Consider the following 20168-nt stretch of genomic DNA (forward strand, 5'->3'; position numbering starts at 1 on the left):
AAATTCGCCAAACTATACAATGCAATTATTTCTCATATAAATAATATTGCATTTTATAACTTTATAATTTATAATTCGGTAATTGTCTTATTATATATCTAATTAATTTAATTTAAGTGGTTTTTATTCTCATCAATACCTACAATATTTAAAGACTATAGGATGCCGAACAGGTCAAGACCCAATATTAGGAAAACCAATTAAGGATTAGAGACAAAACAGCTGCACGTACTCATATTAGTTTCTCCTATTACTAAACTAAATTCAGCTAATGGTATTCGAGCTTAAATCACATTATTATGATTCACATATAGATAAATCAATAAAAATTGGTGTGCACGTCACGAAAGACGTCGAAATTCACTTATATTGATAAAATGAGTTACAACTTTTTGTAATATGGAGTGGTCAGAATTAAAAATGGATGAAGTCCAAGTTCTTACTATTTAAGATAATCGTCTTTAAACGTTTATAAAACACGATTTTTCCAGTAAAGAAATGAATCAAGTCATACTTCACGCATTAAGTAGCTCTATAGCCTGTTTCTGTTTAGTTTCTGAATATTCTGTTGATTTCTTTCCGGAGCGAAATGGACCAAATCAACGCAACGCTGCAATTTAACGCTGTGCGTGATTTTAACAAACGTGCTAAGTTTAGAGCTAACATTTTTTTTTTTTTTGATAAAATGGATGACAATGAAACAAAGATCCATTTGTACCAAGTGAAGATTGTACCAGATTATCAGCCATCTGAAAGGTCTGATTCTATCGATGTTAACATGTTGTTTATCTGAATAAAACCGCACCAGGAAAATGAAACAACATGAAAGATCTTCCCTTTATCCCGCCTATATACCGTATTTTTTTATAAAAATCGAAGAAAACACTATTAATAGAAAAAGTCAATGAATCCCTTAATGACGAAGAAAAATGTACCGGCGATTAACCAATTTATATCTAAAATTTCAAATATTTTCAGAGATAAAATGGTTTACATCCAAAAAAGTATAAACAAACATCCTTAAAAACGACCACAGTTGTCTTTTGAGTTACTTTAGTTAGCAATTATACAATTTAAAATATAATAAAACATTGTGTCAAGTTTTCTTCTCCAGCTTGTTTTATTTTAATTATGTAACATTAAAAAAAGCAATAATTATTCCTCTGCATAAAGGAGGAGATAAAGATTAAGCTTCGAACTCTCCTGCCCACATTATCTAAGATCATTGAAAGATTGGTAAAAAAAGGCTTCTATCTTTTCTCCTTAAATATAAAGTACTTACTACCCATCAATTTGGATTTCTAAGTAACAGTTGCACAAATGATGCTATGTTCGACCTTTTTAATAATGTATACTCTAGCCTGAATGACCATCACTCTACAGCTACAATTTTCTGTGATTTCTCTAATAAGACTTTCGACTGTGTAAATCGTAATATCTTAATTAACAAATTGCAATACTATGGATCCAGGCTTAAGTCATATCTTGACAACAGAAGGCAGCTTGTGAGGATTGATACGTCTATGTGGTGTCCCTGTTTATCAACGACATTACACTTCTAGACATTAGCGGTAAAATCTGTCTTTTTGCGGACGATACTAGTTTCACTTGGAGCGGCCCAGATGTTACGGCACTATATAATACTATATCCAGTGACTTACGCACCATTAAATCTTGGTGCGATTCTAATCTCCTATGTCTCAACCTTTCAAAAACTAAAGTTTTGTCACATAAAAGTACTATACAACCTTTTGTACTTAATAACACCACTTAACCACTATTGACGTCGTGGAGAGTAGAGGTAGTTGGACGATTCTACGCCAGTGGAGGTGGAGGAGGGACACTGCGCATGCGCGAGGGGGAGGGGCTGTCACCTGTCAGACGTCAAACCTGTCACCTATCAAACGTCAAACCTGTCAAATGTCAAACGTCAAACCTGTCATCTGTCAAATCTATCTTACGTCATTCTTACAATGTATTTTTCCGTTCTGTTATAATAATAATGATACTAATGTGAAATTCTTAGGACTTGTTGTAGACAACTCGTTAAAATGGGACTTGCACATCGAAGCTTTATCAAAGAAACTAAGCGCTGCCTGTTTTGCGCTAAGATCAGTTTCTAACGAACTTAACTCATCAACCTCTAGAATGGTCTATTCTGCCCTGTTTGAGTCGCATCTTCGTTATGCCCTTTCATTCTGGGGTACTTGCTGCGCGACAAAATTTGATCGTATTTTCAAACTTCAAAAGAGAGCAGTTCGTTACTTATTGGGACTGAACAATAGAACTCACTGCCAGAAATTTCAAAATACTGACTCTTCCTTATTCATTTTTGAATCCGTTTGCTTAATCCGCAAGCACATATCTGCTATTCCGGAAAGGCCATCTCATAACTATCCACTTAGGAATGCGGAGCACGATCTTTATCTGCCAACCCCGAGCTCAGAACTAGTTAAGGGCTCAATACTGTACAATACCAAAAAATGTACAATTATTTGCCTTTGAATATCAAGTCACTTTCATTATTCTTTCCCGCACTTCGCAAAGTTCTGGAATCATACTTACTGGAGAGGAGTTACCCCCTTACCCTAGTATCCTACAGGCAGAAATCTACGCTATCGAGAGATGCGTACAACTTATCTTAGATAGGAACTATCGGAAACAAGAAATAGCCATCTTATCTGATAGTCAAGCAGCGTTAAAGGCGATCAACTCAGTATCAATCAATTCGAAATTGGTCAAAGAATGCATAGAGAAGCTGAATAAATTAGGCAAAGAAAACAAGTCCTCCTACACTGGGTGCCTGCTCACCAAGGGATAGAAGGCAATGAAAAAGCAAATAATCTAGCTAGGAAAGGAGCGAACACTCCACTAACTGGACCAGAACCGTTCTGCTTTCCAAGTGGTAACCAACTCAAGGCGGAACTAAAGAACTTGGAAGATTCCATCCGCAACCTGGAATGGAAATCTTGCAATGGTCTAAGACACTCGAAGAAGTTTCTGAGGGCTTATGATCAAGAAAAATCACAGACCTTCCTGGGTCTGAGTAAGAACAATCTTCGGATTGTCACGGGGTTTTTAACAGGGCACTGTCTCCTCAATGAACACCTCAGTAGATTGAAACTAAGAAGAAACGGCGAATGCAGATTCTGTGGGGAAGATGGGGTAACACCAGTACACCTCATCACTGAGTGCCCGAGACGACAACCATTCGTGCCATGAATTTTGGTACGACTGATATTGGAGATGGAGAACTACCCTCTATAAAACCGTCCCAGATACTGGCTTTTGTCAAAGCCCTGGGACTGTATGATGAGTTATGATTCAAGAAAGGGGGACACAATGGATCTGTAAGGTCGAAGTGATTAACCCCCTCCCACTCATTCTAAATTTTAAAAAAAATTCTACTGGAGAGGAGCCCTATATGCGGTAAACGACTTTTTTGTTGATGTTTAATCATGAACAATTTTGAATTTTAAAATTTTGATCATCTCACACACTGGTTAAAGGTCTAGTATTTAATATTTAATAGTTTATAACTGTTACATGATTTTATCCATTTACAATTTTCCTTTTGTAAAATTTTCTTCATACGCCTGTGTTCTACAATGTCCATGTTTGTTTTATTTGTAATTTTAATGACGTAAATTTTTTTGAATTGATTTGTATTGTATTACATTTTTTTTATTATTTGTATATTTTTTTTGTGCTTTTGGCTTTTTGTACAATAAAGCGTTGTTTATTATTATTATTATATAAAACTTTAACTCTCATTTTCTCTATAATTATCTTTTAGGACTTGATCCAGTTCACTTCTGAACACTTCATATAATAATATAATGGAGTACCCAGTCCACCTGCATTGTGAAAAGCCTGCAATTTGAAAAGTGATAAGAAACAAACAAAAATATGACGTGATATTCCTATATGAACATATTTCTGTTTAAAGTGCATTTTGGAATTATAGATATAAATAATAGTTTAAGTAGGTATAAAAGTAATTACTTAATAATGTTAAAAATATCGATGCATCATTTTAGACAAAATCATGTAATAATTATTGAAATATTATCCTTATATACAGGGTGGCGCACCTCATTCACCTCGGTTATTGATTATACAGAAACGGAAAGATGTATGACTAAATAGACCAGCAATTTTTGATACCCCTGTATACATTTAAGGAAGCAATAAAATTGTTTAGTAAAGTTTATTTCTCTGGCTTCAAAGTCAGCACAAGAATTAACTCTGAAAAGTAATGTACAGGGTGTTTATAAACTTTTTTATTATACCATGCATATTTAAATATCTTTAAATATCTCAAAAACCAAAGAATTTAAACATATTAAACCCTTATAATAAATACCTTATTTTACGCCTAAGAATCCAAAAATGAAATAAAATACCGGGTGTTACATATACCCATAAGAAATTTTGTTTCTACATCTTTCCGTTTTTGTATAATCCACCGAGGCGAATGAGGTGCGCCACCCTGTATACACTATCGGACAAAAGTAAATAAAGCAACTTTTCTGATAAAATGAGGGATTCAAATATTTAAAATTAAATTATTGTCTATGGAAGTATGTGGTTTAAACGGTCATGGTAGACTGTAACAGTCTTATTTTCAAAAAAAAAATATATTAATGAAATATAATCATAACAAAAGAAAAGTTTTATTATATCGGGATTCCCCCCATCGATTAAAAATTCATAAATTCAAGAATACATTAAATAAATCATTATTAAGAATTAAATGGCGCCTATCAGACAGTTCTTAAGTTTATCTTTTATTAAATTAAGTTCTTTAAGTTATATTGTTACTCTAGATAATTCCATACACTTATTATATTTATCTTTATTTTATTCTGATTAAAAAAATCAGATCATATAAATTATATGCTTAAGAGTCTATTACGCTGTACCGGGTGGCCAACTCAGAATGGACGCCGGCTGTATCTCAGAAACTACTTATCGTATAACTTTGGGAAAACAATTCTAATAAGTAAATCGACCAAGAGAAATCGCTGGAAATTATTTTCAAGTTCGAAAAATGCCCGGTAGGGGGCGTTTCTCTAATAGCCAATCAGAAAACAGGATTTTTCTCAGAAATATGCAGGTGAACAAGGTATTTTAAATATTACCGTTGGAGCCCCAGTTTGTTTCAATCGCATAACCGAAACCAGAGTTATCCTTATTTTAATAAAAGCAAGTTTAACCTTCCCCCACCACTTTATTTTATGAGATAGAGCAAAATACTCTATATCAAAAAAATTACAAATTTCTCGATGATTACAACAGTAATATTTAAAATACCTGTTCACCTGCACATTTTTTAGAAAAATCCTGTGTTCTGATGGGCTATTAGAGAAACGCACCTAGCGGGCATTTTTCGAACTTGAAAATAATTTCCAGCGATTTCTCTTGGTCGATTTACTTATTAGAATTTTTTTCTCAACGTTATACGATAAGTAGTTTCTGAGATAGCGCCGGCGTCCATTCTTAGTTGGCCACCCGGTACTTTCGGGTCGCTCTCAGGGGTCGGGTAAAGCGGGTGTGTGGCCGAAGGAAATATATATTCTTCTTTCTCAGCCTGGTTCCATCCAGTGTTGGATATAGGCCACTTCTAGGTTTTTCCATGCTTCGCGATCTCTAGCCAATCTTATCCATTGTCTTCCCGCCACTACCCTGACGTCATCGACCCATCTCTTTTTTGGTCGGCCCATATATTTGGTCGGCCCATATATTTGGTCGGCCCAATATACAGGGTGTTTCAAAACAAATGCGAAAAACTTCAGGGAGTGATTCCTTGTTCAAAATAAAGGGTAGTTTGCTTTATAAACGTTGGGTCAAAAGTCAACCATTAGGGAGATATCGCGGTACAAAGATGGCGGAAAAATAATGTTTTTATTTTTTATCTTGAGAACGAAAAGAGATAGACTAATGAAATTTTATGGAAGCATTACTGTTATGAAAACACACTTTCTGGTAATTTTTTCACTTTTTTAAAATGAGTGGAAGGGGTTGAAATAAACTACCCCTATCATTCTTGTTAATGAAATTCAAAGAAAAATCTTATCAAACACATGCAAAATTTTTAATTTTGATAGTTTAGTTTATTTAGAAACTTTTTTATCTCTTGTGTTTTTTTGATAAAACTCACCGATTTGAAATTAAAAAATAAAATGTAAAGCATTACATGTCAGGACAAAAAACATTTTCAGATAAAGAATCTAGTGGGCAGCTGTAATTTTTAGGAAAAAAATCTAGTCGGCCGCTGTCACTTTTAGGATGTTTCAATATTGTTTATTTGACATTACCCTACTGCAATACGTTATTATCTAGATTATTATTATTATCATTATTATCACTAGATTCTTAATCTAAAAATATTTTTAGTCCTGACATGTAATGCTTTACATTTTATTTTTTAATTTCAAATCGGTGAGTTTTATAAAAAAAAAATACAAGAGATAAAAAAGTTTCTAAACAAACTAAACTATCCAAATTAATTTTTTTGCATGTGTTTGATAAGATTTTTCTTTAAATTTCGTTAACAAGAATGATAGGGGTAGTTTATTTCAACCCCTTCCACTCATTTTAAAAAAGTGAAAAAATTACTAGAAAGTGTGTTTTCATAACAGTAATGCTTCCATAAAATTTCATTAGTCTATCTCTTTTCGTTTTCAAGATAAAAAATAAGAACATTATTTTTCCGCCATCTTTGTACCGCGATATCTCCCTAATGGTTGACTTTTGACCCAACGTTTATGAAGCAAACTCCCCTTTATTTTGAACAAGGAATCGCTCCCTGAAGTTTTTCGCATTTGTTTTGAAACACCCTGTATATTATATTTCAAAAATCTGCCTAAGGCTTACCAAGATCCTGTCGTGTTAAGCCACACCCAAAATTCCAAACACGTGCATAGATGTGATTGGATTAAGGCTTGATTAAGGTTTGCAGAGCTTCAACATTTGCCATAAAATAGCGAGAAATTTGTTATAAATATAAAATATATATCATTGTAATCATAAAACTTCAATCTATGTGGGTATTGTAAAGGAATTTTAAATTATGTCTTTATTTTCGAGAAAATTTAATTCAAACATAAGGAATATTTTGTTGATGTTTGACCACCAAAATCTTAAAAATAAAGAAGTTGTCTAAAAATGTGCTACAAGACGGATATAATATAATCCTTTATCTTTAATTTCCTTCTTCATTTGTGTAAAAATACCTAGCCAGTTTTACATAAAACGTTAAATGCCGATCGCTTATTTTGCTTATTTTTCGAACTAGTGAAATGGACTCCATGGAAATACAAAGAATTTCAACAATAACTGTATAATATTTATTATTTTCCGTTTCTTTATCATTATCAATTCCTTTATTTGTAAAACGGTACTTCTATAAATACCTAAACATTTTTAATTTTATCGATAAACCGTTAAGTGAAAAGTAAACAGATATATAATAATAAATAATGGTTCTATTTCAGATAGAATTGTTCTATTCTAATTCATAAAATAATATCATACCTATTAGGTTTAAGGCTGATTCATGGTACACCGGGCCGTACCCGAGCCGGGCACGTTCCGTAAAGTAGACACCGAGCCACGTCCGGGCCTTCAAATATATGCTACACCGAGTGGACAACGGGGATCATGTTCGTGCCGATTATATTCTAGAAAACAGTGTTGCCGCAGTGGTACATTTGTACCAAATTTGATACTTTTAATTCTATTTGGTACAGTGGTACTACATTTTCAAATCCAGGATGATTTGGTACAATAATTATTTCCCACGCGCACCGAAATTGAATAGATATTTAATAATTATTGTCGTTGATATTGCATTAAACGCGCTTACCGATACCATTCGGAGAAAATCCGCATTAATTAACGACGTATTATAAACGTTGTAATGTCTATAGCGTTGCCTATATTAAATAACCCGAAGAAAAAACTTGAAAATTTACTGTTTCTAACATGCTTCTATATTTGCGTTTTTTTTAAATAAAATTTAAGTTTTCCAAGTATTGTGTGTAGTATTAGAATTACTTAGAATTCTTCAACCTATACATACTTATAATTGGGTTTTCTGAATTTCTATTTCATGTTTTTCGTCTCGATTTGTGTCTTTCTCCAGGAAGTTTTTTTATGTAGAAATTTATGAAGAAATTCACAGCGACCAAACCGGTTAAAGTCATATGCAGATGTATTTTGTTGTGCTTTAAAAAATTGTACCAAAGTGGTACATTTTTAGTTTATAATGTGGTACGCGCTAAAAGTTGGGTGCGGCAACACTGCTAGAAAACAGCCGCTATAGGCCCGTAGATGAACGAAGTATTTAGCCCGGGCGACTCATTTATGTTTGCCGCAACGGGGCCGGACCGTAGCGGATCCGAGGAAAAATGTACACCGACATTTCTCGGACGGGGCACGGACGCGTTCCGGCGAAGCTCGGCCCGTGCTCGGCTTAGCATGAATGCATAACTATAAAGGTCGATTTATAAACTCTACAGTTGGCTTTGGATTTGGCGTTGGCGTTGGATTTGCCGTCGACTGTTCGTAGCGCCGCAAAATGGCATTTATAAACTCGACGGTTGACAGTTGGCTTTGGCCGTTTTGGGCAGATCTAACCTTACATTTTTGTTTACTTTTTACTTAAGAGTAGCAGAGTCTATAGTGCGTTTTTTAGAGACGAAAGTGTTTAAAGTTTTGGTTTTTTTTTGTTCGAGATTTTTAATTATGGATTTGGAAAGTAATGGTCTTGATGAAATTACCCTATTAGGGTTATTGGGAGTGACCATAAATTTGGAATTAGCATACTTCAAAACTAGATGTAAACAAAGCAACACGTGATCGCTCTTTACTATTCTATTGGCTGTAACGTCATTGCTACGTGGTGCTACGGACGGCGAACCGCCGCGAACGGTAAAAAGTTAAACATAATTTAAGTCCGACGGCAACCGGGCGCCAAAGCCAACGCCAACCGTGTTTATAAATGCTCTTATGGTAATATACAGTTTTAAGAATTGGGCGGCGGCGCCAACGCCAAAGCCAAATCCAACTGTGAGTTTATAAATCCTACTTAAATAACATTTGACAATGTTTGGCCGTGCCTTCACCGTCGCACGGCCCCGGCCCGTCACGGTGTACCATGAATCAGCCTTTAATCGTTTAATTCAACAAAACCGCTAAAGTTTGAACGACCCAGATTTAATAAGAATGTAAATCACAAATCAAATACTATACTGCTGTATGTATACATATACAGGGTGGCTCATCGAAAACGTTCCGCAAGGCATAACGGCCAGGATATTTTTTTTTCAAAAAATCCAAAAACACGTCAATTTTGTTTGTGAGGAGGACAACTTTTGCCCCAAAAATGATTGCAAAATCTTCAACCCTCTAAGCGGGGGTGTCATCCCCCAACTTTTTTCAAATGGGAAGGGGGGTCAAGTTGTACCGCAATGAAAAGGGCTTTTTATTCTCTATACTTTCCCGCTTCGTTTTTGAAAATCGGTCGAGTCATTGAGAAAATATGAAGGATTGAAATTTGAAAAGTTTATTTAAACATTTATCAGAGTAAATGATAAAGATAAATTCCTTCGACCAATTTGCTGTTTTTTCTTATTATTTCTAGATGTTTACGCATTTTTTCACTTCCACAAGGTTGAACGATCAGGTGCGGCAGTTGCTAGATAGCTGTTCTGTGACTTGTGCGTTGAAGTTCTTCTCAATATCGCTAAACTGACCTAAAATTGAATTTCAAAAAATACCAGCCCACACGTTCAATTTCTGAGGGTTTTGTGTGTGCACCTCGTGAAAAACCCCTCAGCCCAGTACTGACAGTTATGCCGATTAACTACACCGTTCAAAAGAAAGTACACTCATCCGAAAAACACACATTAAATAGGAAATTATTATCATTCGCCACTCGTTCACTCACAGTTTCACAAAATTGCAAGCGACGATCAAAATCGTCTTCGTTGAGTTCTTGTACCAACTGAATTTTGTACGGGTGGAACTTGTGTTTTTTTAATATCCTTTCGACACTGGTACGGTTCACGCCGGCTAATTTTGCATTGGCTAATTTTCTTGTACTCAGCGTACTATCCATGGCAACTTGGCCCAATACGAATACCTCCATAGCTTCATTTATTACAGGGTTTTCCCTCTGTCTCTTTTTATTCATAACGGAACCAGTTTCGCGAAATTTTGCTACTAACTCGCGAACAATTTTGCCATAAAGGTGTTTTTCAGGATGGCATTCATTGAATATCAGCGGAAACCGATTGCTACATTCATTATTTTTAAAATAAAGTTCGATTATTTCCACTTTTTCTGCAAGTGAGTACACCTTAATTGTTAAAAAGTTTAACGATATTGAGAAGAACTTCAACGCACAAGTCACAGAACAGCTATCTAGCAAATGCCGCACCTGATCGTTCAACCTTGTGGCAAGTGAAAAAATGCGTAAACATCTAGAAATAATAATAAAAAACAGCAAATTGGTTGAAAGAATTTATCCTTATCATTTATTCTGATAAATGTTTAAATAAACTTTTCAAATTTCAATCCTTCATATTTTCTCAATGACTCGACCGATTTTCAAAAACGAAGCGGGAAAATATAGAGAATAAAAAGCCCTTTTCATTGCGGTACCACTTGACCCGCCTTCCTATTTGAAAAAAGTTGGGGGATGACACCCCCGCTTAGAGGGTTGAAGATTTTGCAATCATTTTTGGGGCAAAAGTTGTCCCCCTCACAAAAAAAATTGACGTGTTTTTGAATTTTCTGAAAAAAAAATTACCCTGGCCGTTATGCCTTGCGGAACGTTTTCGATGGGCCACCCTGTATACTGCTGATATGATGCTGCTGTAGCATAAATATTAAAGAAACTACATGCTAATACATGTAGCACTTAGCTAGGAAATATGACAATTCCAGCCACTTTCCTTCTTAGTTCATTTTCTTTGCTAAAATGTACGAACTTTACGCACATCTCTAGTTGCTCTATAAACTGAATCTTAAAGAAAAATTACCTATAAGCAGGTAATCGTTGTATAAAAAGGAATCTAAAAATATAGAATTATAATACTATATGAAATACGCAAATTTAGTTTAAATTTTACTTGTACTAAAAAATTGTGTGTTTCTAATTTCCGGATATCTAGAATAAATAAATAAATGCCTTTATTGTCAAAAAATTTTACAATTAGTCTTATTGTTTAAAATAAACATTTCTAAATGTTTACAATCTCAAAGAATAAAGAAATAAAGAAATTTGTAACGTATATAATACGTATAATATAATATACAGGGTGGTCCGAACTGTATTCCGGAAACTTCGGCAACATATTCTGCAGAAAAAAAATAAGTAAAAAAGTTCGTATAAATGTATGTCCTAAAATGCTTAGTTCCGGAGATACAGGGTGTAGAAGTTTCATTCTTATTTCGATTTTTTCCAAATAATTTCTGAAGCAACGTCAATATTTGGACGAAAATTGGTGTCTGGGAGTTTTTTGACATGAGGAATTTCATTTTGATGTCAATATGACCCCTACTAGTAGAGGGCGCCACCTACATATTTTTTAACTGGTTTGAAGAGTAATAACTTTTCGCCCGTACCTGTATAAAACTACTGAGTAAAAAAATATACATTTACGATGTTTTTTACGTGAAAAAGATCTCTTAGTAAAAACCGCTAATAATAAGTAATGGTTTTCGAGATATTTGGAATAGAAATTATCAATACCTGTCATCATTGACATAAATTAAATATGTTGACTAAATAGTTATTACATTCAAATAATAAATTTTAAATGTTTTTGTGCCAAATGTTCAACAGAAACTGTTTTATCAACATTTTTTGCACAAAAATTTATGATTAGTTTAAAAAAATAAAAATTTCCCAAATTTATTATTTCAGTGAAATAACTATCTACTCAACGTGTTTATTTTTAGTCAATATTGACATGTATTTACTATTTCCATTCTAAATATCTTAAGAACGGTTGCTCGTAGCGATATTTTTTACGTAAAAGATCACAGAGATGTATATTTTTTCGCTCGGTAGTTTTATACAGGTACGGACAAAAAGTTATTACGCTTTAAAACAGTTAAAAGACACGTAGGTGGCGCCCTCTACTAGTAGGAGCCATATTGACATCAAAATCAAATTTCTCATGCCAAAAAACTCCCAGACACCAATTTTCATCCAAATATTGACGTTATTTCAGAAATTATTTAGAAAAAATCGAAATAAAAATGAAACTTCTACACTCTGTATCTCTGAAACTAAGCATTTTAGCTTTTTTACTTATTTTTATCTGCAGAATATACTGCCGAAATTTCCGGAATACAGTTCGGACCACCCTGTATAAATACTTTTGCAATTTCAGTGAACGGGTATTGGGCTTCTGTGGGTCATATAAACATTCCTACTGCTTTGGATAAAGGTCTGATATATAAAATTTTGAATTTCAGAGTGATGCAAAATACTTTGATATACAGGGTGTTTCAAAACAAATGCGAAAAACTTCAGGGGGTGATTCCTTGTTCAAAATAAAGGGTAGTTTGCTTCATAAACGTTGGGTCAAAAGTCAACCATTAGGGAGATATTGCGGTCCAAAGATGGCGGAAAAATAATGTTTTTATTTTTTATCTAGAAAACGAAAAGAGATAGACTAATAAAATTTTATGGAAGCATTACTGTTATGAAAACACACTTTCTGGTAATTTTTTCACTTTTTTAAAACGAGTGGAAGGGGTTGAAATAAACTACCCCTATCATTCTTGTTAACGAAATTTAAAGAAAAATCTTATCAAACACATGCAAAAAAATTAATTTGGATAGTTTAGTTTGTTTAGAAACTTTTTATCTCTTGTATTTTTTTGATAAAACTCACCGATTTGAAATTAAAAAATAAAATGTAAAGCATTACATGTCAGGACAAAAAACATTTTCTGATAAAGAATCTAGTGGGCTGCTGTAATATTTTTAGGAAAAAATCTAATCGGCCGCTGTTACTTTTCAGGATGTTCCTAGTATTATTTTATTTGACATTACTCTACTGCAATACGTTATTATCTAGATGATTATTATTATCGTTATTATCACTAGATTCATAATCTAAAAATGTTTTTTGTCCTGACATGTAATGCTTTACATTTTATTTTTTAATTTCCAATCGGTGAGTTTTATCACAAAAACACAAGAGGTAAAAAAGTTTCTAAACAAACTAAACTATTCAAATTAAAGCATTTGCATGTATTTGATAAGATTTTTCTTTAAATTTCGTTAACAAGAATGAGAGGGGTAGTTTATGTCAACCCCTTCCACTCATTTTAAAAAAGTAAAAAAATTACCTGAAAGTGTGTTTTCATAACAGTAATGCTTCCATAAAATTTCATTAGTCTATCTCTTTTCGTTTTCAAGATAAAAAATAAAAACATTATTTTTCCGCCATCTTTGTACCGCGATATCTCCCTAATGGTTGACTTTTGACCCAACGTTTATAAAGCAAACTACCCTTTATTTTGAACAAGGAATCACCCCCTAAAGTTTTTCGCATTTGTTTTGAAACACCCTCTATAAGTAGGTCAAATAGACTGAATGTATAGTGATCTAGTATAGTACCTACTGTATTTCCGATGAAAAAGCAAAAGTGATTTTAAGTAAAAGCTTCTTATAGTATCATCACAAAGTGACGAAAAATATGTATAAGCCAGCAAGACAAGGATCATCGAAATCCTATCTTGTTTCAGAGCTTGTACAGGGAATACCCAAATGTATAACACTGCAGAACGTACATGCTGCCATTACTCGCTGACGAGTATTTGACACGCATCAGAAGATGGTTACACAAGGCGTTTTCTTTCATGAGCTTTTCTGTGACTGAAAATCCCTATACGTGATCTTATCTCTCTTCCGCACTCCGGACGTTCAAAAATCTCATTGATTTGTTGCCTCTTTACTCTTTGGTTATTGCTGTTAATTGAGTTTACAATTCTTCTCCATTGCGTTCTATTGTGCGCTACTTCTTCCCACTCATTCTGCATATTTATCCTTTTTTAGTTTTCGTGGAAAATATCCTTGTACCTTTTGAGTTGTCCACCCTGTTTCCTCTTCTCTTACCATCTTCAAGTTCACCGTAAAGCAGATATTTTGGTAGGCGGTTTTCTTGCATTCTGCATACGTGACCAGCCCATCTTAAGCGGGATTTTGTAATCATGACATATTGATCTCAGCTCCGGCATCGGCACCGATTTTGCCGGCGTGTGTGAAAAAGCTCTGAGTGTAATGGGCCAAACGAACTAATAGTACTAATAAACTACCCGGCATTGGAAGCAGTTGTTTTACGACGGTTATTTTTCAATCTTTAATTAAAAATTATATAAAATTTTCCGACACACTATTTGTTTAAATCAGTTAAAAAATAATGGCAACAAAATATATTTATCGAAAACGTACAAGATACCTCTTAAAAACTAATTATTATAAAGTACAATTCAATTGCAGCCAAATAAAAATCACTCAAAATGAGTTTATCTCAAAATTATCTTGCATTTAATTGTAACTAGCAATATATAGAGTAATATTATCTAAAAATTTTCAGTTTCACATTATATTGTCATTATCAGATATACCTATAAAATTTAATATGTATTTTCTGAATAGCTGATCAAAGCTCTAGCTTAAAATTTTGAAAAATTGTATTTATCTATAAATTAGATAGTGTAAAAAATATGTATTATTTCAGTTCGGAATGGCCTGCACATAAGTAAAAATATATTAGTATATTCTGAAAAGTGATATAAAAATGATTTCGTTGAAGTTACTACTGTGCTGTTTACTTTTAATACACCAAAGTAAGTACACTGTTAAATGTAATAATTTGCTAGTTTAATATAAGATATATTTTTCTTTTATTTATGTAAGTTCTCAACATTCATTTAATGACTTTTTTAATTATCCGGGTCTTTTTCGAGATAGCTCAACTATCTTTACATACATATATGGTCGTCTTCCACCTTCCACCAAAAAACGTCTTTTAGTATGATCTAAACTTTAACTTTTTTTAGATATGCCATTTATTTTGTCTGCTTCACAAAGATCAAAGCTGCAACAAGTTAGTTTTAAAAAGACTTAAGTCTTAAGTAATTTCTAGAATCAAAATGATTTAAGTCTTGAGTCAAATTAAACAATTGAGTCAAATAAAGTTCAAATGATATATGTCTTAAGCCTTTCACTTAAATCATTCTATTTCAAGTCAAGTCATTTTTGCAAAACTTAAATAAATATAATATTATTTAAGTCGTTTTTATGACTTAAGTCTATATTTTTGTATAGTATTTTATAGATCTATATTTTTGTATTTTTGCGAAGCTACGACGTCTAGTCCAACAAACGAAGCTACAACGTCTACTCCAACTAGTGAAGCCACTACGTCTTCTCCAACAAGCAAACCTACGACGTCTACTCCAACTAGTGATGCCACGACGTCTACTCCAACAAGCGAAGCTACGACGTCTAGTCCAACAAGCGAAGCTACGACGTCTTCTCCAACTAGTGAAGTCACGACGTCTACTCCAACAAGCGAAGCTACGACGTCTACTCCAACTAGCGAAGCCACGACGTCTTCTCCAACAAGCAAAGCAACGACGTCTACTCCAACTAGTGATGCCACAACGTCTACTCCAACAAGCGAAGCTACGACGTCTACTCCAACTAGTGAAGCCACGACGTCTACTCCAACAAGCGAAGCTACGACGTCTAGTCCAACAAGCGAAGCTACAAAGCCTACTCCAACTAGTGAAGCCACTACGTCTTCTCCAACAAGCAAAGCTACGACGTCTACTCCAACTGGTGATGCCACGACGTCTACTCCAACAAGCGAAGCTACCACATCTCCTCCAACTAGTGAAGGAACGACATCTACTCCAACAACTGAAGGTACCACGTCCACTCCAAGTAGTGAAGGAACGACATCCACTCCAACAACCGAAGCTACCACGTCTACACCAGTGGTGGAAGGAACGACGTCTACTCCAACTAGTGATGCCACGACGTCTACTCCAACAAGCGAAGGAACGACATCTACCCCAACAACCGAAGCTACCACGTCTACTCCAACTAGTGAAGGAACCACATCTACTCCAACAACTGAAGGTACCACGTCTACTCCAACTAGTGAAGGAACCACATCTACTCTAACAACTGAAGGTACCACGTCTACTCCAACTAGTGAAGGAACGACATCTACCCCAACAACTGAAGCTACCACGTCTACTCCAACTAGTGAAGGAACGACATCTACCCAACAACCAGGCTACCACGTCTGCTCCAATGGTGGAAGGGTTGACTGTCCTACCCCAACAATGACTACCACATCTACTCAACTAGTGGAGAGGAACCACATCTACCCAACAACCAGAGGTCACCACGTCTACTCAATGGTGGAAGGGAACGACGTTTACCCCAACAAGCGAAGCTACCACATCTACTCCAACTAGCGAAGCCACGACGTCTACTCCAACAACTGAAGCTACCACGTCTACTCCAACTAGTGAAGGAACCACATCTTCTCCAACAACTGAAGGTACCACATCTACTCCAACTGGTGAAGGAACGACATCTACCCAAACAGCCAGTACCACGTCACCTCCAACTAGTGGAGGAACGTCACCCCAACAGCCAGAGCTACGTCTACCCCAACCAGCGATGGAACGACATCTACCCCAACAACCGAAGCTACCACGTCTACTCCAACTAGTGAAGGAACCACATCTACTCCAACAACTGAAGGTACCACGTCTACTCCAACTAGTGAAGGAACCACATCTACTCCAACAACTGAAGGTACCACATCTACTCCAACTAGTGAAGGAACGACATCTACTCCAACAACCGAAGCTACGACGTCTACTCCAACTAGCGAAGGAACGACATCTACCCCAACAACCGAAGCTACCACGTCTACTCCAACTAGTGAAGGAACGACATCTACCCCAACAACCGAAGCTACCACATCTACTCCAACTAGTGAAGGAACGACATCTACCCCAACAACCGAAGCTACCACATCTACTCCAACTAGTGAAGGAACCACATCTACTCCAACAAGGGAAGCTACGACATCTACTCAAACAAGCGAAGCTACGACATCCACTCCAACAACCGAAGCTACCACGTCTACACCAATTAGTGAAGGAACGACATCTACTCTAACAACCGAAGCTACGACGTCTACTCCAACTAGCGAAGGAACGACATCTACTCCAACAACTGAAGCTACCACGTCTACTCCAACTAGTGAAGGAACGACATCTACCCCAACAACCGAAGCTACCACGTCTACTCCAACTAGTGAAGGAACGACATCTACCCCAACAACCGAAGCTACCACGTCTACTCCAACTAGTGAAGGAACCACATCTACTCCAACAACTGAAGGTACCACGTCTACTCCAACTAGTGAAGGAACCACATCTACTCCAACAACTGAAGGTACCACGTCTACTCCAACTAGTGATGCCACGACGTCTACCCCAACAAGCGAAGGAACGACATCTACCCCAACAACCGAAGCTACCACGTCTACTCCAACTAGTGAAGGAACCACATCTACTCCAACAACTGAAGGTACCACGTCTACTCCAACTAGTGATGCCACGACGTCTACCCCAACCAGCGATGGAACGACATCTACCCCAACAACCGAAGCTACCACGTCTACTCCAACTAGTGAAGGAACGACATCTACCCCAACAACCGAAGCTACCACGTCTACTCCAACTAGTGAAGGAACCACATCTACTCCAACAACTGGAGATTCCTACACATTCCTACCTCCCAACTGGTGGAAGGGAACTGACATCCTCCAACAATGGAGCTACCACGTCTACTCCAACTAGTGAAGGAACGACATCTACTCCAACAACTGAAGCTACCACGTCTACTCCAATTAGTGAAGGAACCACATCTACTCCAACAACTGAAGGTACCACGTCTACTCCAACTAGTGAAGGAACGACATCTACCCCAACAACCGAAGCTACCACATCTACTCCAACTAGTGAAGGAACCACATCTACTCCAACAACTGAAGGTACCACGTCTACTCCAACTAGTGAAGGAACGACATCTACCCCAACAACCGAAGCTACCACATCTACTCCAACTAGTGAAGGAACGACATCTACTCCAACAACCGAAGCTACCACGTCTACACCAACTAGCGAAGGAACGACATCTACTCCAACAACCGAAGCTACCACGTCTACACCAACTAGTGAAGGAACGACATCTACTCCAACAACCGAAGCTACGACGTCTACTCCAACTAGCGAAGGAACGACATCTACCCCAACAACCGAAGCTACCACGTCTACTCCAACTAGTGAAGGAACGACATCTACCCCAACAACCGAAGCTACCACATCTACTCCAACTAGTGAAGGAACCACATCTACTCCAACAACTGAAGGTACCACGTCTACTCCAACTAGTGAAGGAACGACATCCACTCCAACAACCGAAGCTACCACGTCTACTCCAACTAGTGAAGGAACGACATCTACCCCAACAACCGAAGCTACGACGTCTACTCCAACTAGTGATGCCACGACATCTACTCAAACAAGCGAAGCTACGACGTCTACTCCAACTAGTGAAGCCACGACGTCTAGTCCAACAAGCGAAGCTACGACGTCTACTCCAACTAGTGAAGCCACGACGTCTTCTCCAACAAGCAAAGCTACGACGTCTACTCCAACTAGTGATGCCACGACGTCTTCTCCAACAAGCAAAGCTACGACGTCTACTCCAACTAGTGATGCCACGACGTCTACTCCAACAAGCGAAGCTACGACGTCTACTCCAACTAGCGAAGCCACGACGTCTACTCCAACAAGCGAAGCTACGACATCTACTCCAACAAGCGAAGCTACGACGTCTAGTCCCGCAAGCGAAGCTACGACGTCTACTCCAACTAGTGATGCCACGACGTCTACTCCAACAAGCGAAGCTACGACGTCTACTCCAACAAGCACAGCTACGGCGTCTACTCCAACTAGTGATGCCACGACGTCCTCTCCAACAAGCAAAGCTACGACGTCTACTCCAACTAGTGATGCCACGACGTCTACTACAACAAGCGAAGCTACGACGTCTAGTCCAACAAGCGAAGCTACGACGTCTACTCCAACTAGTGAAGCCACGACGTCTTCTCCAACAAGTGAAGCTACGACGTCTACTCCAACAAGCGAAGCTACGACGACTACTCCAACTAGTGATGCCACGACGTCTACTCCAACAAGCGAAGCTACGACGTCTAGTCCAACAAACGAAGCTACGACGGCTACTCCAACTAGTGAAGCCACGACGTCTTCTCCAACAAGTGAAGCTACGACGTCTACTCCAACGAGCGAAGCTACGACGTCTACTCCAACTAGTGAAGTCACAACGTCTACTCCAACAAGTGAAGCTACGACGTCTATGTCGACAAGCGAATCAACGACTTCCTATCCGAAAACTACATCAAGTACATCCACAACTTCGACAACGCCAACTAATACTACGACCACCACCACAGCAGTTCCCATAGGCCCTACTAAATTTCCATTTCCTGACGACAGCTCTTCAATGAAGATTAAATCACACAATGGTTTAGTTTTAGGAGGTCTCCTACTTCTAGTGCTTAATTATGTCTTTTAACATCCACAGTTCTAACATAGTGACATCTACATTATTCCTATTTATAAATAATGCACAAACAAGCATAGTACCGTTTGACCGAATAAAAACGGCGTCAGCGGTGTCTATGAACTGACTATCAATGACATTTCTTATATAAATTGAAATATAAAATGACAGCGATCCTCGTTTCATAGCCATCGCTGACGCCTTTTTTTCGGTCATACGGTATTCACCTTATTCCTAAAGTATTTATGTTACATTATATGGATCTGTGATAATTATAACTTTAAAACATGTTCAATCTAATTTATAATTAAATATGTATATATAAAATATAAGTATTAATTTAAAGCCAGGAATGTGTGTTGTAGAGTATACCTACATACATCCTACAAAATATCTAATTGGTTTGTACTATTTCCTTCATATACATATAACTATATATACTCAGTGTTCCCTA

The 20168-nt window shown here is 36.7% G+C and overlaps 1 protein-coding gene across 1 annotated transcript; it reads left to right on the plus strand.

The window, feature by feature from the left end:
- Positions 1 to 685: 685 nt before the first annotated feature.
- LOC115884373 (mucin-2-like) lies at positions 686 to 20011 on the plus strand. The gene is made up of 5 exons (XM_030902933.1): positions 686 to 756; positions 15372 to 16328; positions 16489 to 16661; positions 16706 to 17822; positions 17911 to 20011. The coding sequence occupies exons 1-5, from the start codon at positions 686 to 688 to the stop codon at positions 19724 to 19726; spliced, it is 4134 nt and encodes a 1377-aa protein (XP_030758793.1). The 3' UTR covers positions 19727 to 20011.
- Positions 20012 to 20168: the final 157 nt, after the last annotated feature.

Source organism: Sitophilus oryzae, unplaced genomic scaffold (genome assembly GCF_002938485.1).
Source record: "Sitophilus oryzae breed Bouriz unplaced genomic scaffold, Soryzae_2.0 scaffold_227_pilon_pilon, whole genome shotgun sequence".
In the NCBI taxonomy this organism is placed as follows: domain Eukaryota; kingdom Metazoa; phylum Arthropoda; class Insecta; order Coleoptera; family Curculionidae; genus Sitophilus; species Sitophilus oryzae.

Excerpts from the sequence above, each read along its gene's own strand:
- LOC115884373 (XM_030902933.1), top strand. The coding sequence starts at position 686 with ATGGATGACAATGAAACAAAGATCCATTTGTACCAAGTGAAGATTGTA. Across the intron at positions 16,329-16,488 it reads AGTGAAGGAACGACATCTAC|CCCAACAAGCGAAGCTACCA; the intron begins CCAACAACCAGG and ends AACGACGTTTAC. Across the intron at positions 17,823-17,910 it reads CCAACTAGTGAAGGAACCAC|GTCTACTCCAACTAGTGAAG; the intron begins ATCTACTCCAAC and ends TGGAGCTACCAC.